The sequence below is a fragment of the Xenopus laevis genome, chromosome 4L, assembly GCF_017654675.1.
Source record: "Xenopus laevis strain J_2021 chromosome 4L, Xenopus_laevis_v10.1, whole genome shotgun sequence".
Taxonomy (NCBI): domain Eukaryota; kingdom Metazoa; phylum Chordata; class Amphibia; order Anura; family Pipidae; genus Xenopus; species Xenopus laevis.
The window spans coordinates 116,480,017-116,506,010 of record NC_054377.1 but is presented as its reverse complement, the minus strand read 5'-3'; the positions used below and the strand labels follow the sequence as shown (position 1 = coordinate 116,506,010).

The following is a 25,994-nucleotide window of genomic DNA, read 5'->3' as shown; positions in this document are numbered from 1 at the left end:
CCTATTATATGCCAACCTGCTACATCCTTCAATTTGTAGCTGAAATTATGTACATGGAATTATACATTGTGTATGGATAGAAAAATAACATGACAGAGCTACTGTGGAAATCCTTTACTAGTGCACGTAGGTTTGAGAAACATTCCAGCAGAACCCACCCATCTAATACACCTACCCGTATCAAACATCAGTCATACAAAATTATACATTTAACACAGAACTTAATATCCCAGTGTAAAAAAAATAAAGATTAACATTATCCAACCACAAAATTGATTCAGAGGGGGGCAACCTTTGTCCTGCCAATGCTAGCACATCCCATAGAGGGCTCAGCTCATGAGGGCATTCTGGAGGGACAAGGGTGCCTGAGTCTGCCTTATGCAGGCATCTAAGTACTAAAAAAAATGTATAGGGATTATGTTTACGAAAGTGTCTCTCTGTTTGCATAAAAACCTATATCTTGTCTACTGTACATAGGTCAGAGAATAGGTTTCCAATTTACACCACTATTAAACCAATTGTACAATATACTGTGACAGTGTACAGTATGCAGTAATTACTCCACAGTTGTTTTCAAGTGAAGGCTTTATAAAAGAGGAAGTTTTACAATAACTCTTACCATGAATGGAATTATAGACCTTCTCTACTGCCAAGGAGCAACCCTTCAAAAATATGCCACAAGGGACGGTTAGTAGGTGTAGATAGTTAGAAAAAGGTTTTATTTTTTCCTATGGAGACACTAGATATACATGACATATCCAGTGCTTTAAGGCATGTACATATGTGTACGCACACAAATTTTGAGGCCAATGTATAAAACAAATTGGGATGCACACTTAGAAATAGTTGGAGCAATGCACCTATATGTGCAAAGAGAAAAATAATTTTCTGCATCTGCACGGAACAGTGGAATTTACTCTCTAAGCCCTGCACCTTCCTTTTTTATGCACTTTTCCCAGCATCCAAGGCTGTAGTTGGTCCTGGTCTAGTCCAGGTCTCTAGTGAAGATTCCTGTTTATGCCTGTGCAGCAGAATAAACCCAGCAAATTAAATTTGCTGTGCATGTGTGATGGCCAAAGCCAATGCACTAGGGATTTTGAAAGGTAATGGAATGCCAGTGCAATGCTTTCAGTCAGTCAGTAAAAGCTTTTTTTTACTGAGGGGGGTCCTAATATTTTGGCAATACCTAGTAAACTACATTTCATATGTCCGTTGATAGTGCTCACAAAAGAGCACTTTTTTGTGCATGCAACCACAATTAAATTGGCGGGATCCCTGGAAGTATCCCTATTGTACAAAGTAAAAGGGCAGCAGCATAAAATTGACACAATATTAACACAATATTAAGGCCAATGGTTGTGTGTATATCTTTACTGTATGCATGTACAGTATTATTCTAAGTAGTCTTTAGGAGAAGTAAAAATAATAACATGGAAACTTCCAAATTGGACTGTAATTTGTATCCAAAATTTCTTTGGAATAAATTACCTACCATTGTCAATACTTAATAGACTATATGATAATCAAGATTACAAAAAATAAACATAAACTGATACAACCTTAAAGCTGGCCATAGATGTTGAGATTTTTAAAAGATCCAATCATCATCGTGAGACCACGATTATCTCGGAACGATCGTACAAATTGTCCATCAACTAAAAAGACCAGCCAGGAAAACAAAGGGGAGCTGCCTGCTTGGTCCTGCAAACATAGATAGATTGCACTGGGACCGACAAAGATTTTTTTAACCTGGCCGATCAATTTCCTGACAGATGTCGGCCGAAAAATTGTAAGATGTTCGAATCCCACTAACCACACAATAATTTTGTCGGACTTCGCTAAAATTGGTCGTTCGGCAAGAGAAATCTTTGCGTCTAAAGACATGTTAACAATGTTAAACTGGTACTGGAACAAGATAGAGCAGACGCACACCCACGGCAATCTCCTGAAGATAACGCCTGGTGCTCAGTAATAGAGGGTACGGCAACCTCCAAATATAGTCTAGAAACAAAGATACCGGCACACAAGGCTTGCTTGCAGGGAAACCCTTGCTTTAATTCAAAAGTGCGGAAGTGCAACGTTTCGGGGACACGCCCCTTTCTCAAGCATGAGCATGCTTGAGAAAGGGGCGTGTCCCCGAAACGTTGCACTTTTGAATTAAAGCAAGGGTTTCCCTGCAAGCAAGCCTTGTGTGCCGGTATCTTTGGTTCTAAACAATGTTAAACTGGCCATACAAAGACTGACACTGGCTGCCTACAGATAACTATTGGCAACGTCAACAGCTTTTGGCCTTAATTGGGACAAAAATGACAGCTACTGAAACCCATGTTGAATTATGACCATGTCGGATATAGTTATGGAAACCATAAAGTACCTTCAGGCAATGCCTGTGGTCCAAATTATCAGATCAGCCGGATTTAGTACACCACCTAGATGGCCAAATTTGACAATGATGTATCAGTTTTGTGACACTGAGTGGATTTTTCTGTATATAAGGAAATCTATTTATATGACCATTAAATGAACTTGGTTTGATAAAACTTGCTATATAAACTCATAATAGCAATTGTTTTGTCTAATTAAGCAAGATAACATAATGAAAACTTTGCCTTCTATTCGCTCTTTGATATGATCTTTTTTTTACAGAATATATAAATTATATTTGTTGGACAAAAAACAAACTATTGCCTATGTGACACTGGCAAGTAAATGTTGATATGTATATGTGACATCTGCATTCATTGAAGGTTTGCTTGGCAGTCTCCAGCACACACACACTGAGGCAGCAAGTAGATCAAGCATTGTTCTCAGTCTCCTTCATGGCAAGGACTTTCATATTGCGCTCACAACTTGGGCAGGTTCTGGGCCAGAGGTGGGAGAGTTGTAGAACGAATTAGTTTGGTTCTCTCGGTGCTCGCGTAAAAATGGTGGAATAGTTGAAGCCTTGACATGCAGCATACGGGTGTCCATCACTTCGCAATCTATTTGCATCATCACCTCAAAATCCTGTCCATTAATCACATTGTCTGTAGGAAAAGAAAGATAAATTAGATCAGTAAAATAAATTACTGGCAAAACTTTTCAGCGACAAACTCAGTAATTACTGATTGCATATAGTATTATTATGATTTAGTTTGCATACTGTGACTTTTCTGTATTAATAAATAAACAAAAAAAACATAATGTAGGGTGACCATAGCTTTTAGGAGAAAATAGACATGGGATCTCTGCTTGAAATCAAGACTTTTAAAAATAAATCTGGCACATATCTCTGTGCTATTCCACTTCCCTATATTTGCTAGCACCCTTCCATATTGTGACTTTCATATACAAAAGCACTGAAAGGGCTTCTATAGCCTGTCTGGGTTAAACATAGATAAACAGGGAATTATGCGGCCAGCTAAAGTGCTGTGACATTTGTTGCAAGAAGCAATGGATATCCTTCTTTTAATAGCTAGGGGCAAAGACAAAAAAAAAGATCCATAATAGTAGAGCTTCTGGTGTCTGCTTGTTCTGATATCATGGTTTTCTTAACCCTCAGTTTGTAGATATTATTGCTCTGCTTTTATAAAGCAATCAGTTAGTGGCAAGAAACATCAGAGTGAACCAAGCTGTGAGTCAAGTCATTCTAAATTTCACTCTAGGACAGCCAGGAGGCATCCTCCCCAAAGGAAGGTCATGTTATAGTCAGGCAGATAATCAACAAAGTGATGGAGCAGACATTATTTATATGAATTGTTTATAAGTTAAAAAAGATTTGTGCAGTACTGGATTTGTGTGAATCATATTGGCTCCATTTGTGACTTTTATATCTATGAAGACGAGCTCTACACAATAGGATACAAGGGAAGTGCATGTGTTTTTAAGAATTACATATGTTTTCTGCTGGCACCATACTTGTGAGAATTTGATTTCCATTTACTTGTAAACTGTCAGTCTAAAAGTTATAAGTCTGTAGAGAATGGATATTTGGAATGCATATAGGGCAATTAACTTTTTAGCAGATGAGGGAATTGCTTAAAGAAAAATACCATGGAAAATGCATTTTGTGGAAATGCAGAAAAGGGATGGAGAACATTTAAATATTTTATATGGCAAATAACATTGGTCTGGGGAGTTGGAAAGTGTGTGTTCCCACACTGAAAAGACTGCAATCTGATGCAGGTTTAAAAATGAAAAGATGTCCTGCACACAGTACATGACACTATGAAGGGCGGATGGAGTGCCATCAGTATTTGTAAATCAATAAGGAAAAGCCCTCAAAAAAGTGCACATAATGGTAAAAAAATTCAAGACTACAATTGAGAATTCTTGACTACCTGCAGTGCAGAAAGTGTTCAATTCAAATACATTTTTCTGTCTCCATTGGATAGAACTGATCTCAACTAGTGATGGGCGAAAATTTGCGAAACTGCAAAAATTCGCTGAAATGCACTGAAGTCTATGGACGACAACATTTTTTTTGACAAGCAACAACATTTTTTTTGACAAGCAACAAGATTTTTTTTTGACGTGCTACAATTTTTCACGCATTGGGAGTCTATGGGCACCATTTTTGTGGCAAAACTTGTTGAAAAATTTCACTCATCACTAATATTGACAACTTAAAATTTTTAGTTGAGAACATGCAGACAATACTCAAAAAACATTGATACATACCAAAAATCTGTATGTGAATAGTAATTCACTTTTTCCGGGGACCTAGGTGCACTCAATACATTTGTTCTGGTAATGTGTGGGCATATGCATTCATGAACTGCCTGGTGCATTCTGAAAATCTCCCCTTCATCCAAAGCAAATTCTACATTGCTGAAGTTTCTACTAGCCATATAACCAGGGTACAAAAATAAATGTTCCCTCCAGGCTGCTGAAAAGTTGTAGAGTTTTGGCAATTGATTCTATATTTAATCTATAGATTTATTTGAACAGTAGTCACTCAATTATACCTGGAAAGCTTAAGGACAAATTTAGGACCAGTGAATTATATGAGGGTCAAAATGATGGTCCTGTTCCTGGAATGCAGTAATTACAAGGCGTTGCCTGTGTAAACACCATGAAAATCTGTATCCAATGACTATCACAAACATCAAATATTCAAATTCTGGACAGGACTAGTCTTCAGGGAAAGAAGTTCCCAAAAGAATAGCGGGATCATGATCCAGAGCGGAAAAGCACGACTAGTTTCAGCCAAAGCAGCTGTAAACCCCAAAGAAATAGGAATATAAAATTCTTAAGGCAATTTTTCCTTTAGCCTCCGCCCAATGTAGGAATTTAATGATAAATTGTGAGAAAAAAATGGAAACCCTGTTTTTCAGAGATTCCGGTTTTGGAAAGCCATAAAATATTAAATAAAGAAAAGAAAAGGAAAATTAATCTAGCTAAATAAATAACATATATGTCAACTACCCCCGTATAAAAAAAGGACATTTGCCTGAACTGTAAAATCACCAGCATAAGACAAATTTCAATAACAGGTCATCCCTTCAATGCACATTTAGATATATATTTCCTTTTTATACCAGGACTCCATTATTTTACATTCCTGCTCAAAACTAAAATCATCTGTTTTTTTTAACTTGCTTTAACATGGATTCCTTCATTATATCCTGTGAGACAGATTTAAATACATAGGTTCTTCAAATGGTTCAAGAGATCTCTGCGTTTGGCCTCAAAAGGCTTTTAGATGGTGTATTTTTGGATTCGAGCTATTTCCAAGGTCAGGGTATAATAAATTTCAAAAAATTTGATTTTGTGATCGACCAAAAAAAACAAACTCGAAAACTCAAATGAATGCTGAATTAACCAGTATGGTTACCTATAGCAACTAATCAGATCCTTAGGTTTCCTTGTCTCACTTGCATTATACCGCTATAAAAGTCACTGATTGGTTGCTACAGGTGATTGAACTGGTGCAACTCAGCAAATACTGTTTGTTGGTAAATCAGCCCAGAACTTTTGTCTGTAGACAGACAGCAGGCTGGAAGGGAGTAGAGGAATAAGAGCCTGGAGAAACAAGAATAAATGCTATTAAACTATAACCCAACAGCTTTTGTTGCCCAGCAGCTTTCAGCATTTAACATTGAAATGCTGTCATGAGGGCTCCCATTTACTAAAAGGGAAATCGTGTAGACTATACCTGCTCTGACCAAGGAGAAGCAATAGATAGTGCCAATCTATCATAAGCAAATGGCAGCCAACAGAATAAAACAAAGGAAATACTAAATGTTGAGCACTTTTACTACTGGCAATCTTAAAATCTGGCAAGAAAACAGGATCTTTCTTTGTGAACAGATGTCCCATTTCCTCCTTGTGTGGATACAGCATTCAGGTGGCTGCTTTTCAGTTAAAATTTATAAAACCCTGAAACAGCTGCTATAAGAAAGAACAAACCTTCGGGAATATTAAAAATTCACCCATAAAACTATGAATTAGCAGCAAATCATTCGCTGACAGATTAACTGCTGAAATATATACACAACACTAATGGAATCGGAGACTAAAATAAAACGGAGTCAGTGATAAAGAAGGATGAAAGAGCATTTTATTGGCTGTCAAGTCATTTGAAAAAGTGGAACACACTATTTTTCAGGTAGGATTGTAAATGGGGAGACTTCTGCCCCGACTGCTTGTGGGCCACTGACACACTTTCCACTTATATATAAGCATTCATGTCTCCTTTCATGCATTCTGCCAAAAGGGAACACATGAGTTAACACAGCCTATGCTTTGCTATGTGTTTGTAGTCACTGCACTAAAGCCACTAAACTCAGATGGAGCACTACTTGCTATGTTCAACTTGAGTATGCTGGTTCTGTGCGATGCCTACACTCACTATTAGAGCGCTATCTCATGTGCTCCTTGTGGTGGAACACACATAAAAGCCAATCAGAGCAATTCAAATTTTTTTTCACCAAAAATTCGATCAATTTGAGTATGAGTTTTTCACCCCAACTACACTGATTTGAGTTTTTCTTAAATTAGAATCCGATCGAGTGGTGAGTTTATTAGAGGTTTAAAAAAAAGCTCACGAAGCTCTACAATGTTACCTTTGATAAATAACCCCTTAATAGTCTATGTGTATTGTATCTTGTTAGTGGGTCCCTAAACTAAGCTCAGTAAGTGACAACAGCACAGGGCATGTGCAGTGAATCAGTAAAAAAGAAGATGGGGAGCTACTGCGGCATCTTTGGAGGCACAGATTTTTATTGCTAAAGGGCTGTGATTGCCTTGGGCTCGTATAGAAGCCCAAAACATACTGAACAAAATTTCTGCCCTACTTGATTATTTAAACTTTATTTCTCCTTTAATTCTTAGTGATAGCTATGAATATAGATATATTTGTAATGTATACCTTACAAATCAACAATGTCATTTCAGGAAAGAATCAAACGTTTCTCAAAAATAGAAGACAAAAAAAACCCCCTTTGATAAGGAAGATAAAGTGAAGGCTGATTTTTTCCATTAAACAGCGCCAGCCAAAAAATAAACCACTATTTCAGTTCTGATTACCTCACTATGTGTCTGTAAACCTAATTGCAACAGCTGTTTCTCTCCTCAGCTCTATTACGGTTATATTGAAGGGCCAAAAAAAAGCTCTCTTGAATTAAATAAACAGTACAATCTCAGTTCCAATCAGTCAATTACATGTATTTCTAATATAGCTTTAAAGGGATAGTAGCATTCATTTTTGGCATATTGTTGAAAATTCTGATAATCCCAGAAGCAGAGGCAACTACCAGTCTAAATTTTCAGATCTTGCTAAGAACAAAAGTAGCCAGTCGACCATTTAAGATGGTGCTCATCTTTAATGTCAAATTCTTTGGAATGTCTCAAAGAGGAAGCCATGGAGAAGAATGTTAAATTCTAACGTTTAGTGAGTATTCTTTAAACGTTAAAAAAAAAAAAAACAACATTAGGGGGCCCATTTACTTAGCTCGAGTGAAGGAATAGAAGAAAAAAAACTTAGATTTTTCGAATGATTTTTTTGGCTACTTCGACCTTCGACTACGAATCGAACAATTTGAACTAAAAATCTTTCGACTATTTGACCATTCAATAGTCGAAGTACTGTCTCTTTAAAAAAAAACTTCGACCCCCTACTTCGCCAGCTAAAACCTACCGAGGTGCCATGTTAGCCTATGGGGAAGGTCCCCATAGGCTTTCTAACAATTTTTAGGGCGAAGAAAAATCGTTCGATCTAACTATTTGTGGTAAATCCTTCGACTTCGATATTCAAAGTCGAAGGATTTACATTTGGCAGTCGAATATTGAGGATTAATTAACCCTCGGTATTCGACCCTATGTAAATCTACCCCTAGCTGTTCCAATGCAAAAGGAGCTACAGGAAAATGAACTCCCCTCATATCTATGGAGATGTGTGTTGCATCCAATCATGCCATCAGAGTAAAGTCTTAGGGGCCCTGAAAACCTGACCGGTGATATTGCCCCTAGCGACCAACAAGCAATTCGATCAATCATCTACAAGTTAGGAAACAAAAGCAAAGATCTGATTGTTTGCTGAGGGAAACATCACCAGTGATATTTAGCTCTAATTTGTACACAGCAAGATAAATAGAATTTCCTACAAAATTGAATGCCAACTAAGGCTTAAGTGACCTCAGGTGCTGGAAATGTAAGTGAATCTTCTTTTGTGCAGTCTCTCTACTGGCATGGAAATTGCTACTGTGCACAGAGTCTTAGAAAGCAGCAATGTATAATTTGTCACAGCCGTTCCTTCTCGACTCTGCTGACTACTGTGAGCTAAGCACCAATTACATCATTTGTTCTGAGGGAACCAAATATTTACACTGTGCAGTTTTCACTGTAAAAATGAAGATAGAAATATGCTTTCTGCAGTTATGCTGGATTATAAGAAAATAATGCGGTTGTGCTGGAATTTCAGTAACTATTTAGCGCCAATAATACGATGTGTGTGGCCTACACGGGTGCTAGCAACAAAACACTAACCCCCATATGTAATAAAAGTTTGCCCAGGAGCAGCGACCCATAACAACCAATAAGATGTTTGCTTTGCTACCTGCAGATTGGTTGTTATGGGTAGCTCCTGGGCAAACTTAGTGCCTTTTATTACATAGCGCCCTAAAGGCCCCCTTACACGGATATAAGCTGCTGACAGATATAAGCTGCTGACAGATTAAGTCAGCAATTTATTGCCCAGTGTATGGGACGCTCCGATAGGCTTCCCCGATCGTTATGTGCCAGAAAGTTGGCCAGATGTTTATCAACCATGCTTAAAAATGGAGTTGGATCAATGACCGCATGGGTTCGTTGATGCGATTTTTGATCCAACCGCCCATTTTCTCCTTGATCGGATCAGCCCAATATCGGCCACCTCAAGGCGGGCATTTAGTGCCGGATTTGGTGGGTGTGCTCCCCAAGGCCGTGCGGTCCTAGCGCCCGCATACTCCACACTGTACTCCCCAGTTCCTCCTGGGAAGAGGCTGGGCGACATGCCACCCCTAATATTATGCCGCCCTAGGTCCGTATCTTTGTGGCCTCACCACAAACATGGGCCTGTGGGCATTTCGGGGAGAGATCTCGCCAAATGAGCGTATCTCCATATGTATGGTCAGCTTAAGAGATACAAGAGATACACAGGGGAGTAGATGTATTTTATATTGGTTCAAGCTCTACATGCATTTGGAGATATGGTTGGTAATATTGTAAGACTTAAAAAAAATATATTCCAGCAATTAAAAAAAGTCTGGCTGGTCAGTGCCTTTAAAATCGCCAGATAAAATATTTGAATTATACTGAAATTTCACTAACATCAAAAATTAAAATACATTTAAGTACATGTACATAGAATAGATGCCTCACTTTTGTATGTATGCAAATATGATCTAAAGAGAAAGAAAGGTTAGGTCCCAAAGGATGGTGAGCAGGGTCAAGTGGATTATTCACATAAAGGAAAGAAAAAAAAGAACTGACCCATGTGACTGCACTCTCCCATCCATCACTTCCAAGAGCTCAAAGGTGATTAGTTAATAAAACATAACTTAATAATTTTAAAACAAACAAAAAAAAAACAAAAAAACAAATGTCCAGTGCGCATCAATTATATTAAAATGAAGGTAAATAGCAGGGGACCAACCAACAGGAGGCAGTGAGTTGGTCTTGTGCATATACTGTATGTTTGATATGCTACCAGATTTGTAACTTGTTACCGCATTATTACTGCACTATACTGCAGTTTACAATATAGCATATCTGATAAGCAGTACATTTAACATTCAGCTGCTGTTTTGTGCTTTAGACACGGTTCAGATTGACAGACAGGCAGTTCTGATACCGATAGAAGGTCACGGTTACATTTCATATTTGAAAATAAGGCTGGTGCCCCAACTGGGGTGCTGCTTGCCCATCGGTTCTTCTTTTTTCACCCAGGCTCTCTTTTGCCAACTGTGTAGAGCACATAAGCAGTACAGAAATCTTGCAAAAAATTCTGAGCTGTACATGAACCCTCCCTAACTAAGAAGGATGCCCAGAGGAGAAAGACCATTATAGTGCAGTGCTCCTCAAACAGTACCCCAGGTTGGTGTGTTTGTTGCAGCACAGAAAAATCAGTCGGGGGTAACAGATAAGCAGCTCTTATCATTGGGGATGCCTAACAACTTGGCAGTAATTTTACAAGGTGAAGCTAAACCCTCCCAAATTTAAATGATGTAAACTTACAGAGATGCTTGAAGCCCTTTTGCAATTTACATTAATTTTCTGTTTTAGACTACTAAACCAGGCTTAACTCCATGATTGCTGTTATAAAATAACTACCCCCACAAACAAAACAAAAATACTATATGGCCAATACAATGCACCATGCTTTACCATGACATATTGGCCACTGTCTCAAAATCAAGGCAAAATCCCTTAAAAAGTATATGTTTTAGGGAATAAAATGTTCAGATGGTTTGCTAATGGTTCAACTTTTTCTACTATAACATAACAACACAACTTTATTGTATATTAAGCAGCCACATGCTCAAGGTGTAAGATGAATCAATCGTTTGAAAGAAATTTAAAAAAAAAAAAAAGCCTGAGGTCATTACTGAGCTATTAGGCAAGAAATGAATAATCACAGACTGAGCATAATGATTAATGAAATATTAGCTGATCACAGGCTGAGGTCTGATTCCCTTCAGGTCTGGCACGAGCAGCTACTCAGAACAAATTATGTACAAATCATAAAGCTCTTGATTTATGTTAACAAACTGGAGTGTATGTTGATGCTCTATGGCAATATGCCGCATAGGCAGGATCTGGTTATGACATTGTGATTTCTCCCAGATTTACATCATTTACATATGAAATTCGTTTAGCAAAAAAAAGCTCATTCTAGAACTGGAGACCCCTGTTTTCTAATTTGTATCTCAAATACACCAAAGTATGGTAGCACCCATACATAGATTGCCAAAAGCTTTTTAGAGGTAAACGTCAGCAAAAATTGAGCAAGTGTTTCCATTTAGTGTAAACTATAACTAAATTGGAAACAATCTATTTTGGCCACAACAGAGTGCTCTGTACGCAAAAGCAAAATCATAACTTTCAGTAATCTGCCATTTATTGTTACGCTTCAACAACTGTTTCAGAAAACTTAATTGCTTTTGAGGGCAATGCTTTTGGTAGAGGTTCATGGAATTTTAAGATCACTGAGCAATGTTCTTAAAGCAGCCCCAGGCAACAATAAGGACTTAGCATTGAGCAGCAGATGGATGTAATGCTTAATGATATAATGTATGATTTTTTATTTTGTGTAATAAGCATGTGTTTTCATATAAGAAAATAAGAAGAGTAAGTTATTAGATAAAGGTAAACTAATTATGTGCCTCTAGCCTCATGGCAGCCTCTCAACTGGATCTCTCCCGAACCCTTCCCAAGCTGGCCTCTGGCCTTGAGCTAACACTCCTATATATGACTGGGTGATAGTTTGAGGAGTTTTGTTATCACTTTTTCTCTCTTAAAAGATAACCATAATCAAAACACCTAAACATAAAAAGGTATGAGGACACAACCTGGCTGATATATGTCATTTTCAAAGGTATAAACAACTGGGCCTGCCACGTTGCACACCTTGAGATTTTGTTTCTGTAGGTAAAAGAAAAAATGCATCTTTTGTCTATAACAGCAATTAATATCCCACAGCCTAACATGCAGGGGGTATAACCGACATGCCATCTGGACAGTGTTAGTATAGGGAAAGGGCTTAGTAGAGCAAGAAAAGCTAGCTAAACATCAACAAAGAATTGGGCAATAATAGCTATACCCAGGCATTCATTTACAAACATACATGCAAAATTGCATAAGAGCGGTTGCCTAGCAGACGTTTGCTGTGGACACTCTTAAAAACACAGATCAGTACTGTTGTAAGGCCAAACCTTTGAGTTACTGCAGTCATTTATAAAAACCTTTTTGTGGAATGCTGCAGGTTACCATTTTCAGTCCTGTAATCCAAGGTTAGTGTTTAATTTAAAAGAATACCAATAATTGGTATAAAAATAAAAAGCTCATGTTGGGACTTCTAAAGAAAAATATACTTTTAGAAGAATCTTACAAGAGTAACTAGAGCATATTGTAATACTCAAGTTGCATGTATGAACATATGTTGTAGGCACACATATAGATTGCAGTAAAATATTAAATACGATTCAGAAATACAGGTGCAAAAATAAGTTGAAATACTTCCACTGACACCGATTGCTAGAGGATAGACATTGCCTTGGTGACTGCAGCTGCAGACTTCATAAGAGCCTTTATGTATGTAGAGCCCGCAAGCATAGAACTTCTCACCCTATTTCTCACACACCTGTATTTGCTGGCTTAAGACCAACCATATTGTGTTATTTTAAAGTGTATAGAACATTTATTTTACTTTTGACATTTGCTAGATAGAATAGTGTGTTTTTCTAAAGACGTCAAAGTGTCTGATTGGAGAGGATCACAAGAACTATCCATGGTACATCAGGGGTCAGAGAACCTCTTTAGTGGTTGAAACACACTGTGGAATTTTAAATAGGAATTTACGAGGTCACAAGATCTTTAAGCTTCAGAAAAGCTGATGGGCATAACCATAACATTCTTTCAAAGTGGAATTAATATAAACTTGCACTCTTCAAACAGGATAGCCAAGGCTGGCAGATCTAATTTCATGTGGTTCAAGATCTATCCATCTAACACCTGTGTGACCACAAAGTTGGAGCAATATTAAAACTCGACATATATGTAAGTTTGAGTCTTTTTCACATAAGAATACAAACCCTGTTAGTAACATCTAACGCCAAGACTATGCTCATAAACTGATAAAAGTTGGGATGTTCTAGTTACTGAATTCCTGTCTCCTTAGACACTAATAACACACCATAAATTGTTATACGTACATTTGTCTACAGAGGTGTATCACCTATGCCTTAGCCAAAGCGAGCAATTCTACAACTCTAAATCACAGAAGTTAGGAGTAGGTCATAATTTAAGAAGAACGTTAAAATATTTAGGAGAAAGTCAGTATTGAAGCGGAGTCCTTCCTTATCTGTTCGAGTGAGTGCAAATGTTAGTGGTAGAGTAAATAGAAATGTTACAGCATTTAAAAAAATGTATTTGGAAATTAACATTTTTTTTTAATCATGCAGCAGAAAAATGTTCACTGTTTTAGGGGAAATACTCTCTGGGGCAGATTTATAAAATGTGAGATTAGAGTTTACCACCGAAAATTCATTCACTTTCGAATTTATTCCTTCCTATGGGATTTTTGGAAGCGTAAATAACAATGGGTTAAAGTCAGAGTTCAACATTTTCTAAAAATCGTATAGAAATGAAAAGAATGCAAGTGTGCTCTAAACTCACATTTTTATAAATATGTGGTATATTTCCATACATCAGGTGGAGAGTGTGACTTTGCACTACTGCTGAATGCTGATAATACAATAAAATCACAGCTTTGCATAATCTAAAAACTGCAACCTTAAATATAGTTTATATAAATAAGCTGCTGTGTAGCAATGGGGGCAGTCATTCAAAGGAGAAAAGGCTCAGGTTACGCAGCAAATAAGCTCCATAGAACGTAATGGTGTTATCTGTTATCCACTATTTAACCTGTGCCGTATAGCCTTTATTCAACCATTGCTACACAGCAGCTTGTTCATATGAACTTTAGTAGTGTTTCTGAAGCTGAACTGATCAGTTTTAACAGTGCAGGGCAACAATACATGATATTTTCAATACTTTAAAACGCTTTCATTTTATGGTGTTACCATAAAGAGGAAGCAGACTTTCACCACTCAAGCAGCAAGGCAAGATGCGCCGGCAGTGACGTCAGGAACCAAAGAGGCACACGTGAATTCGGAGCATGAGCAGTTGAGGTTTGGGAATGCCGGCTGAATCACAGAACACAACAGAGAGCCTTGCTAACCAATTTTAAACATTTTAACGGTCCTAGCACATGACACTTTCTTTTATCATTACGCAAAGAACAGAGAGAGACTATCTGGACTCAAGGATTTGGCTTGATAAGCCTTTAACATTTTAAAGGAGATCTTATACGGTGTGTCCCTCTCCTACTTTATTTGTTTTGTGGGCACAATCATTTAGTTCACCTTAATTGATGTGATTTGGGTGGTAAATTATATCACAATACAGTTGAAATAAGACTTTATTTCACTTAAGCCACATCTCACTGATAAAAGGTTGTGGTTTAGGCACACTGTTGGTGATACATATACTAGAAAGTACTACACTATTATTTCTTCCAGTTTTTTTCCCTGTGCTATGCTTTTCGAGCAATCCAATAACACACATTATATTCATATGATATTTATTTATATTTTATATGATAATCAAAAAGAAAAGAGAAGCAAATAAAATTTTTAAAAAAAAGTAACCAAACCACACTTTTTTTTTTTTTGCATTAAAGTCTGTTTGACTTCTACTTAATGGAGCAGAAGTAAATAACAATCTGCACTAATTATTTAATGTTTGATAAATGTCAACAAGGTTTTATGGAACATAATTCTTATCAATGTACTTTTTACTTACCATTCACATTAGTTGATGGCAATATTATAGACATTTTTGGTCTAGTAGTTTTATTTCGGTTGGTGGCTGGTAACAAGAGATGATCCTGTAAAAGAGACACAGTAAGATTATAAAACACTTCTTAGTAGCCTTAAAAAAAGAATAAAGGCTAAAAATGTAATTAAACTAAAGAACATTAGAAATGATAAGTGAGTTGATTCTATGAATTTTGGAGTGGACAGTATTTACTTTTAAAATATAGTAAAATTTGTGTTTGCAACATTCCCATCTCTTACATACAATCCCCTTTAGCTTCTTGTGTAACGCTGGAAGTATTAAAACAATGAGATGCTGCAGCAAAGAGAAGTGAAAATGATAAATGGTGTGCTAAGGTATTATGCTTTACTTTCAATTTATTTCATATTTTATGAAAAAACAAGCTAAAGAAAACTAGTGGTCCTCCTGTAAGCGTTATGTTTGGTGCTTTTCCGATCCCCTTTAGCATGAGCGGAACAAGTGATTATCTTTTAATAAGAATTAGAGAAAAAAGGTATATAACATTATATATATATATATATATATATATTAGTTCCAAATGGCACTCATGAATAGTATCACTTGTTGTTTGCAAATTGGTTTATATTTACTGGATTTTCAGAGCCGTCGGCTGTAATGAGTGAGCGGGAAGGGGTATAAATATTTCCGAGCAGCAGATGGCCCTTACATTTGCCAAGTATTGCACTCCCATAGACTTTTAGTTTAAGCAGAAGCCTCCATGATGACAACACTGGCAAAACCACTGGAAAAAACCTTTAGAAGGGGGACAAAATAAAAACAAGAATGCTTCAGGCTTTTTCTCTTTTATTAACAAGCTCTCTGTGAGGAGTTGAAGCAAGGTCATGAGAAGAAGTCCAAAAAAAGAAAGACTACGTGTTAACATTTTCCTAAATAACTGCCTAAGTCTCAGTTATTGTAACAGAAACAGTTTACTTTATTGTTATAGCACATTTCAGCATTTCAGTTGCACAATTTGTGAGACTTAACACAAGACCAGGAAATAAATAAAGGCACCAACATTTTGGCTAGCTGTATACCCATTGTAGTTTACAGTTTCTTTTGTGCCGTGACACATTAACCAACTAAGGTTGTCAGTAAAAGTAACAACATTTATAGCTGCCCCAAGTCACTATGTTAGTCAAAAATCAATGGCCTAAATATATTAAAGCAGGTTTCCACTAGAGCATTTAAGCAAAAAGATTTTAGCAGGAATTGCAGTTGGTCAATGAGTTAGAGGAGCTTAATTTACTAAAACTCAAATTAATCTCAGTGTTTATGAACACAAAGCTGACCAACTCCCTTCCATCAATTGAACTTATTTATCAATACAGTAAAACCTCGATTACATTACATTTCATGCATATTATGCATTATTAATTTCCCATATTTTACTTTTCCCCTTATTTTAGACTTTTAACCTGGTCCCCTGAAAAACGTAAAATGGGAGTTCTAATGTAATTTTCAAAAAAATGGTTGCGATAAAATCGAGTGTCAATTCATATCGTACGATTGACACTCTGAAAACTCAATTTAATTGTATTTTTACTCCAAACTTGATTTTTCGGATTATTGGACAAAAGCCTTGACTTTATTGGATTATCCACGCAGATCACAACGTCAAAGGCCAATCACAGTTGATATTTGGCACCCCCGGGAACTTTTTGCATGCTTGTGCTGCTCTCAAAATTTTTTTACATTCAAATTTAGCTCATGGGTAAAAAAGTTGGAGGCCCCTGCCTATAAGCACAGTTACAGTGGAGATCATAAACAACAATAGCAAAACGTAATAGATCTTAGTTAGTGAATTATATTCTAAAATAATTTAGTGAATAAAGAAGTGCACACTACATTTATATATTCTAAAGCAGTAATTCAGTATAATGCATGGAAAGTTAGAGTGACCCAGTGAATGGCCCAGTTTTGTTATGATTTATCTTATATAAATAATAAAAATGTATTAATGGGGTTGTTTACTTTAAACACAGATGCAAGTGTTAAACAATGACAAAACGTTTTTTTTTTTTTTTAAAAATGTTACAACAGTTTTATTCTGAATGAATTCAATTCAGAACTTAAAATCTATAACCTGGTTTTTTTATTCTATTTTATTGTTTTTAACTTTATAGCCTCTACTTCTATTTGATACTAAAAGTGAAAACAGTTGCATATTAAATTTCAACATTTATGGAAATATAAATAAAATGATCGACACCAAGCTAAGGAAGAGGAGCAGTTGGCTTTATGGAGTTGTACATATAAAAATCTGTTTGCTGCAAAATGTAGCAATCTGAATAGAAAATAAGCAAATATGTGTCTATCCTTTATTAAATTATATATTTTATGTTTTTAAATGTTGTTTGGAGAGAGGCAAATTCAAATTTAAGTTTGAATGTGAAACAGTAATATTTTAAAGAACATAAATAAAGCAGGATAAAAGTTGTGCTTTTATCTATAGGTAGTGCAGTTTCCAAAAGTTTTTTTTTTTTTTAAATTCCAAAGCAAAACAAGAAAACATTTACAAAGAAGCAGCAGAGTAACTACCTATAAGGACAAATCATTTTTTATAATTGAAGCCTGCATTTTCCAGTCATGTGATCAGGGAGTGACACAAAGAACATCACATAATAGATGCTCGGGGTAAAGAATGTAAAAAGGAAAATCTTTTTTGATATGTATGGTTTTTTAGCAAGTGAGGGAATACAGGGTTATGGAAGATAGCTCATAGTACAAGTTGATGCAGGGACTAGTCCGATTGCCATCTTGGAGTCGGGAAGGAATTTTTCCCCCTCTAAGGGAAATTGGAGAGGCTTCAAATGGGTTTTTTGGCTTCCTCTGGATCAACTAGCAATAAGGCAGCTTAAAATACAGTTAAAAGGTTAAACTTGTGTCTTTTTTCAACCTAACTTACTATGTATGTTACTATGTTATTTTGAATGTATATAGGAGCTAAGTCTTTGAAAAGTCACTTATAGCATTAAGATGTAAAATCTTAATGCTATAAGTGAACATCAAGTTGCAACAAAGAAATGTGACTGTACCCAGTTTACTGCTATCCTGTTCCCAAGTTGACAAATTTGATAATCAAAAACACACCGGAAACCTTACCAATGCAAAACAAAAGCTCTTCCAAAACTAGGTGGGTCACCAGGTTTGGGTTATTTGTTTCATTGTGATGCCGTATATATATTTCCATGTTGATGAGAGTTAGTTATGAAAGTGATTTGTCTGGACTTGTGTGAATCCGTTTGCCATTTTGTAGTGTACAGAACATTTGCTATTTGATACATATGCGCGTCTGACATAGATGTTTTGTTGCAAGACAAGACTTGCGTGTCAGAGTACTTTTCTCTCCTGCTAGTTTCCCAGTGATGTCCAAACGAATCAACTGCCTTTTAAATCAATACCAGCTGTAGCAGCTGACTGCAGTTATTCCGAGATCCCAGCTCTCTGAGAATAGCGCTCACATAAATTGACTCATGTGCACATGAAGAAACAGTCTTCCACAAACTGTATGAAGGCTACAGCAAGCAAGGTGTTTCGATTGCCACTACTAAGTATGGCATTGCCCAGGTGCATTGTCTACTGGTTCTGATCCAAATACAGATACGGAATGTCTAACTGAGAAACCCATTATCCAGAAAGCTCTTGTTTAATAGAGTCAATTTTAAGGAATAATTGGAGTAATTAAAAAAAGTATTTCCCTTTTTCTCTGTATTGTAATAATAAAACAGTTCCTTGTATTTGATGGTAACTAAGCTGCATGCATCGATATTGGCGGCAAAACAATCATATTAGGTTTATAGAATGTTTGAATAATTAAATAAAATACCGAGATCCAAATTCCTTGTCGGAAAACCCCAAGTCCTAAGCATTCTAGTAACAGATCCTATATGTAACGATATCAGCTTACCCTGGTGGTCTAGTGGCCCCGGGGACGCACACTGCGCCTCCGGCTGTGGTTGTTGCTCCTTCTGCGCCGGTTTCTCCTTTGGTGCTCGTTTTACGCGCCGGCATGATTACGTCATTGCGCATGTCGCGAAATTCAAGAGTATTTAAAGGGGCTTTTGTGTACAACAGGTTGCCCGTTGATAGGTTCTATTAGCTAGTTCCTGGGTGTGTATTCTACGTGAATCCTACTTGATTTCCCTGTTATTGACCTGTGCCTGCCTGCTGACTATTCTGAACTCTCCAATCTGACCCTTAGCTGCTTGCTGACTATTCTATACTCTCTGATCTGATCCTTGCCTGCCTGCTTGCCGACTATTCTACGCTCTCCAATCCTGATACCGGCCTGTCTGACTATTCCCAACTCTGCTTCTGCTGGCTGGTCTGCCTGTCCATGCTGTGTTATCTTCCATCCAGTATCCATGGTGAAACGATCGTGCCCCTTTGCTCGTCTAGAACCTTAAGGGCTGGGACACACTGGGAGATTTGGGGAGATTTAGTCGACTGGAGACTAATCGCCGCGACTTTCCACGACTAATCTTCCCCGAATGCTTCCCCTCGCTCTGCGCCTGGCTAAAATGAAAAATCGCCTGCGCTAATCACACGCGGCGATTCATTTTCTGAAGTCGCCCGAAGTTTCCTCGTGAGGCAACTTCGGGCGACTTGGGAAAACGAATTGGCGTGTGTGATTAGCGCAGGCGATTTTTCATTTTATCCAGGCGCAGAGTGAGGGGAGGCATTCGGGGAGAAAAGTCGCTGCGATTAGTCGCCAGGCGACTAAATCTCTCCAAATCGCCCAGTGTGTCCCTACCCTTAGCTTTGCTCCTCTCTTAGTAAGACCTGGCAGCATCCAATTAGCTGAGGGCTCCTCTCAAGGTGAAAGGCGGCTGTTAAAGGCAGAAGCAAGAGCCGAGACCAGGGAGCCTAGCATTGGTTCTGAATTTAGGGTGCCGAACGTGATATACTATAACTGTACTGAAGATCAAAGTGCATTGTAGCAATTTTCGCATTAGTCTCAGAGAACTACTTCTCACTAAACATGCTAAAAGGGAAATCCCTGAAATACCGTATATACTCGTGTATAAGCCGACCCGTGTATAAGCCGAGGTACCTAATTTTACCTACAAAAACTGGGAAAACTTATTGACTCGCGTATAAGCCTAGGGTGAGAAATGCAGCAGCTACTGGTAAGTTTCAATAATCAAAAATTGAGGCATGAGTGGGTTAAATGTTTTTGAAATGTTAGCTGTGCTCAATGTTAGCTGTGCTCATTACCTGCTGCCCGCACTGTTTTTAAAATGAGAGGGTGCTGAGAAATGTGAAACCCCCAGAAGGCAGTCCCTGAGTACTGTACATGCTACCAATCGTAGGCCAGCTTACTGTTCTGTCTCATCTCGTGAGACTTGTGACTTCCCGTCCTGCAACACTCCTACTGGGATCTACTGGGCACCCCTGTTTTAAGGATGACGGTACCTGGACGGCTGCAGGTCAGAAAGAGCAGCCACACAGAAGCCACACAGAAGCGCAGCTGCCAGAAGCCCAGCCGCACGGAAGAGCAGCCGCAGGGAAGAGGATCGCGAAGAGGATCGCGCATCGCGTATGGCGCATCAGTGAAATACCGGTAGGTAATGTTTTTTTTAACTTTTTTAGCCCAGCCGCACGACATTATAGTGCATTTGTATTACCGTACGGTATATTTTTCTAGCTAGCTGTTTGTCCTGCTCTCAAATGCTGGCTACCTGTTCTCTGAGCCACTACCATCTCTCCATTTACCGGTAACAAGCACATTCTTTTAACAGCCTGCTGTGACCATAGCCCAGCCGCACGGAAGAGCAGCCGCAGGGAAGAGCAGCCGCAGGGAAGAGGATCGCATCGCGTATGGCGCATCAGTGAAATACCGGTAGGTAATGTTTTTTTTTAACTGACCCGCGTATAAGCCGAGGCAGCGTTTTTCAGCTTATTTTGGGTGCCGAAAAACTCGGCTTATACGCGAGTATATACGGTATGTCTTTTGTGGAGCCACTGAGGCTCAGTTGGGCAATTACACATTTATATACTGTAATTATATTTACACTTTTAACCCTGAGAAATAAAACTTCAAACAGAGCAACAGCTGGGCCACAGCTCATATAAATATTTACACAAACCTGCACTCTTATTGGCTGTCACAAAAATATGCAAAAAATATGATTATCACCTAAATCTAAATGCGTTTTTGTGTGCCGTCAAATATAATACAATTGATTCCCTGACACCAAAATACATTGTGATGCACTACACAGGTAATATAGACCAAATATGAAGTTGCTTCCCCTTCCCTGTTTGTAATTAAAGTCAAAAAAGTATATTTATTGAACTCATGTTGAACAAGGAGGCACACTACCCCTTTAACTGGCAAAGCACCAGATTGCTCAGTCAGGCCCCAAATGGATGTGATATGGTGTTTTAGTGCATACAAATAGGCATAGGTCAGACACTCATCAGGAAATAGCTTCAAAACAACTTGAATGTATGCCATTAATAAGATGCCCAACAATTGGTCTGCTAATAGCCTCCCAAACTGCAAGGTGAGGACACACTATGGGATGGGTTTTTTGTGATATTATTCACAGCTGACCACCAATGTCAGCATCTGATTTTCACAGTCCTTTCCAATGGAGTTAGATCATGTTTTACGTTTGTCCTAGAATGTGTTAAACATATCACTTTTTGAGCAGGCAATAAAATGCATCTTATGTAATATGGCCCTGGTCCAATAAGCTGACCCACAGCTTAGGGATGCTAACGCCTAGCAAGCAGAAAGAGGTCTCCTTTCATTTTAAATGCCCAAAGAACTTCTCATACACAACATAAAACACAGACTAAAGTCTGGCGGCATTGCATGTTCGTCTGTAAAAATATTTGCCTAAGGGGGCCATACACAGACTATTTGGTAAAGTACTCCTAAAGAAAGCATAGGTATAAAAACAAGAGGGGTTTTTTTTTGTTTGTATTCAGATAAAATCAGGAAGAACAAATAGATGGGGCAACGACATTTTAAAAGTAATAAATTAAAGTACACTCAAGTGTGCTGAATTAAATGAAAAGGTAACAGCAGAGTAAATTAAAAACTGTATAAACAAAACGTACAACCTTTACTCTGATGAAGCAATAATCTGTTTTGTAATTTGTTATTAATTCCCTATGAAATAATATTTGCATAGGTCGAGCGCACCAATTACTTGGTTAAACCGAAATATCTGAAATCAACACAGGAGCCATTATTCACAACTATTTACCATGCTGCATATGAGCAAGAGAGGAAACTGCTGAATGCACTCTGACTTGTAGGCAAGGATTAAAACAGAAAGGATAATCAAAGGTTGATGGTTGAATGCAGTTTATATAATGCTCTGGGGTTCTAAATTTTGAAGGAGAACTAAAGCTTAACTAAAGAAGCTAGAAATGTTTTACATTATGTTTTGAGCTTCTGTACCAGCCCAAGGAAACCACAGCCCTTTAGCAGTAAAGATCTGTGTCTCCGAATTTGCCCAAGTAGCTCCCCATTCTGCCGATACACTGCACATGCTCTGTGTTACTTACTGATCTTAGGACCCACTCACAGTATACAGTATACATATAATATAAGGCTGATTAGCAATTAATACAGATAATTGCTACATGTCAGCACAGAAACCAGTGTAACTAGCATCAGAATTTAATAATCAGCCTTGTAGCATCAGCTTATATAACAGACAACCTAATTTTCTGCCTCATTTTTCAACCCCTAATCTTAGCTTCACAACAGCTGCTCAGAGCCCACTGAGCATGTGTGTGTCACAGACACTTTCCAAGATGGTGACCCCCTGTGACAAGTTTGAAATCCTGATTCATTGCTGCTACTGACAAGCTGAAACTTTAGGCCGGTCCAATAAATTCAGTATATAAAATATGGCATTTTTAGCCATATTCATTTTAAGGCTTTAGTTATCCTTTAAAGATGGGTTGTAAATATTCTGCTGCCATTCAACACACCTTGTCAGTCATATAAGGACCTGCCAATAAACAGCATTATAATGATGAAAAATGGCATGACCAAGCACTACTGAGCTGATATAATCCCAGTGTAATCCTTCCTTACCAGCCCAAAGCATGATAATTTGTACCTCAACGATTGGACTTTCCCAGAATTGAACAGTACTCCTGCGTTTAGTGAAGTAAATAAGAAGTACTTAGGAATAAAAAGACTTACTAAAGTCACTGGCTGTAAAGGGGAAAATAGAAAGCATGTATTTTACAAGGCACATTAACTGCTTTCAAAGAAATTAAGCATTTTACAGAAATGTTCCCAGATAATCCCCCCCTTAGTTAATGGTCCAGTAACACCAGACAGAAAATGATGTATTTGATCTGGGATACCACTTGATTCTGTCCAGCACATGTAATAATGTTTTTTGTTTTTTTTAAGTGAAGCCCTGGTTTTTAATTTGTAATGTGCTTGCTAACATCTATCTAATTAATGGTTTTCTATAGTCTACTGTGCTCATCACACCACTGGGGTCATTTACCATAGCAAGTCCAGTGAGCAAAGTGCAATTTTCAATACAAACACAATATTTTCCCACCCACAATGCATTTCTCACGGAATTCTAGCATTGCAACAGTTGCTGGGGGAGTTGTGTCTGATGTAGTGATGTGCGGGTCGAGAATTTCTCGACCCGCACCCGACCCGCTGCTCCCCTTTATTTATAGACCCGCACCCGACCCGCCCCATAGTGACTTCACAGAAGGGGCAGGCGGAAGTCTATAAATTCCAGCGCCGGAAGACGGCAGTACTAGGTCGCGGGGAGAGCAGGAGAAGAGCTCGACCCGCCCCGGGCATTTTGTCCAGGGGTCGGCCCGAACCCGCGGGCCTCTGGTCGACCCGCACATCACTTGTCTGATGCAATTGCGAATGTTTCAAAATGAGTGCACTGAAAACTATACAGTGTATATATACTAGAAAAACTATACACCCAAAATGAACACTTAAGCAACAGATTACATCATATTAAGTGGCATACTAAAGAATCTTACCAAACTGGTCTATATATTTAAGTAAATATTGCCCTTTTACATCTCTTGCCTTGAACCACCATTTTGTGATGGTCTCTGTGCTGCCTCAGAGATCACCTGACCAGAAATACTACAACTCTAACTGTAACAGGAAGAAGTGTTGAAGCAAAAGACACAGCACTGTCTGTTAATTGGCTCATGTGACCTAACAAGTATGTTTTGTTGTTATATTTGTGTGCACTGTGAATCGTACAATCTCGAAGGGCGGCCCTTATTTTTTAAAATGGCAATTTTCTATTTATGATTACCCAAAGGCACATACTACTAGAAAAGTATATTATTATGAAAATGGTTTATTTACATGAAGCAGGGTTTTACTTATGAGATGTTTTATGCAATATCTTTTTATAGAGACCTACATTTTTGGGGGTATAGTTTTCCTTTAATGCAAATCAGACAGCTTTGCTTTGATAGATTTCTGTCCAGTTGGCATAATTTTTAATGCATGTGTAAGATTATTTTGATGCAATGTGTCTATTGAAAAAAGTCCAGCCTTCATCTTCATCAACAGGTAGTGTAGCTCCCTTACAGCAGACCCCTCATGGAGGCTTGGGGCATGGGGGAGCCTGGGCTTCTCTCACGCCAGACACCCATTAATATTTTTTAGTGGGGGCCTTGTAGCTCATAGATTCATTCATTGACACCATACATATGCATTGCCTCTCCCAAAGGCTGAAATTTCAAGCATACTGTTTCTAAAGAGTTTTATAACTGGACAAAAACTCTTAGCATGCCATTTAAGTGGGCCAATTGTCTGGACCCGAGGTAAACCCACTGCTGCATTTCTGAGTGATGGTTCGATCTACTAGCTGGCTCTTATTATGTGGTTCAGACAACGTCTGCCATTCAAGCACATAGAGGGGTAAATCTTGGAGCTGGACAAAAAAATGCCCCAATAGTTCAGCCACATTAAACTGCACGCATTATTAAAGGAACAGTAACATCATTTTTTTTTATTAAAAAAATAAAAATTACAGCGTGTATATAATACCCATGTCCCAATAGATATTACCCATTCACCCTCCTTGTACCAGAAAAGTCCCCAGAAAATACTCCCCTCCATTGTCTGAACTGATTTTGAAAAACGGCGATATGGCGATCAATGGAAGGCGAACAATACGTACAAGCGCGCTCCCGACAGTGCTCCTTCAGCCAGGACTTCCGTCATGAAAGTAAAACCGGAAGTCAGAAGAGTTTCTGACAGGGCATGCATCCTACGACGCATAAAGTTCTCCCTCTTCTTGCCGGCTTTTTTCTTTTGTATGTGGGCAGTGAGAGGAACAAGGAGGGATGGGGGGAGTGTACGGCAGCATCAATGGAGAAGGCTGGGGAGAGGGACAGCAGTGACAGGACACGGAGCGGAGACAGGGGGAGTGAACGGCTGCATGAAAGCACTGTGAGAAACGGCAGTGACAGGACACGGAGGGGAGGGGGGGTGAGCTGAACTGCTGCATGAATGGAGAAGACTGGGGTGAGAGGAACGCGGAGGGGAGGTGGGGGAGTGAATGGCTGCACAGACGTATGGCAGTGAGAGGACATGGAGTGAGGGGGAGTGTATTGAACTGCTGCAGCACTGGGAATTGGGCTGATTTCTTGGGTTGGGGAATCTAATAATAAAATGCATTCAGCCAGCGCTCCTATAGCCTAAGCAGTTATCCTATCGGTTAGGTGATGTCACTTCCGGAAGTGACATCATGAACCCGGAAGTTCAGACCCGAAAACAAGGAAAAGAAGCACGGCAGCGCGCACGTAGTGTAGAAGAAGGTTGCTGGTGGGGCAAGATGGCGAGGACCCTTGGACTCCATCCAGAAGCGGCGGTTTTGATTTTCTCGGATTCCTTACAAGACTACCTGGATTCAGCAGCGTATTAGAAGTTA

At 38.4% G+C, this 25,994-nt stretch overlaps 1 protein-coding gene across 3 annotated transcripts in view; it reads right to left on the bottom strand.

The window, feature by feature from the left end:
* Window positions 1–2,396: 2,396 nt before the first annotated feature.
* atf6.L (activating transcription factor 6 L homeolog) overlaps window positions 2,397–25,994 on the bottom strand; it is an 89,713-nt gene continuing 66,115 nt past the window's right edge. For all 3 annotated transcript variants that reach the window (XM_041590686.1, XM_041590687.1, XM_018258789.2), the window contains 2 exons: window positions 15,043–15,127; window positions 2,397–3,026 (listed from right to left, as the gene is read on the bottom strand). In XM_041590686.1, the coding sequence (XP_041446620.1) occupies window positions 2,833–3,026; window positions 15,043–15,127 (279 nt within the window). In that variant the 3' untranslated portion in view covers window positions 2,397–2,832. The remainder of the gene's footprint in view (window positions 3,027–15,042; window positions 15,128–25,994) is intronic.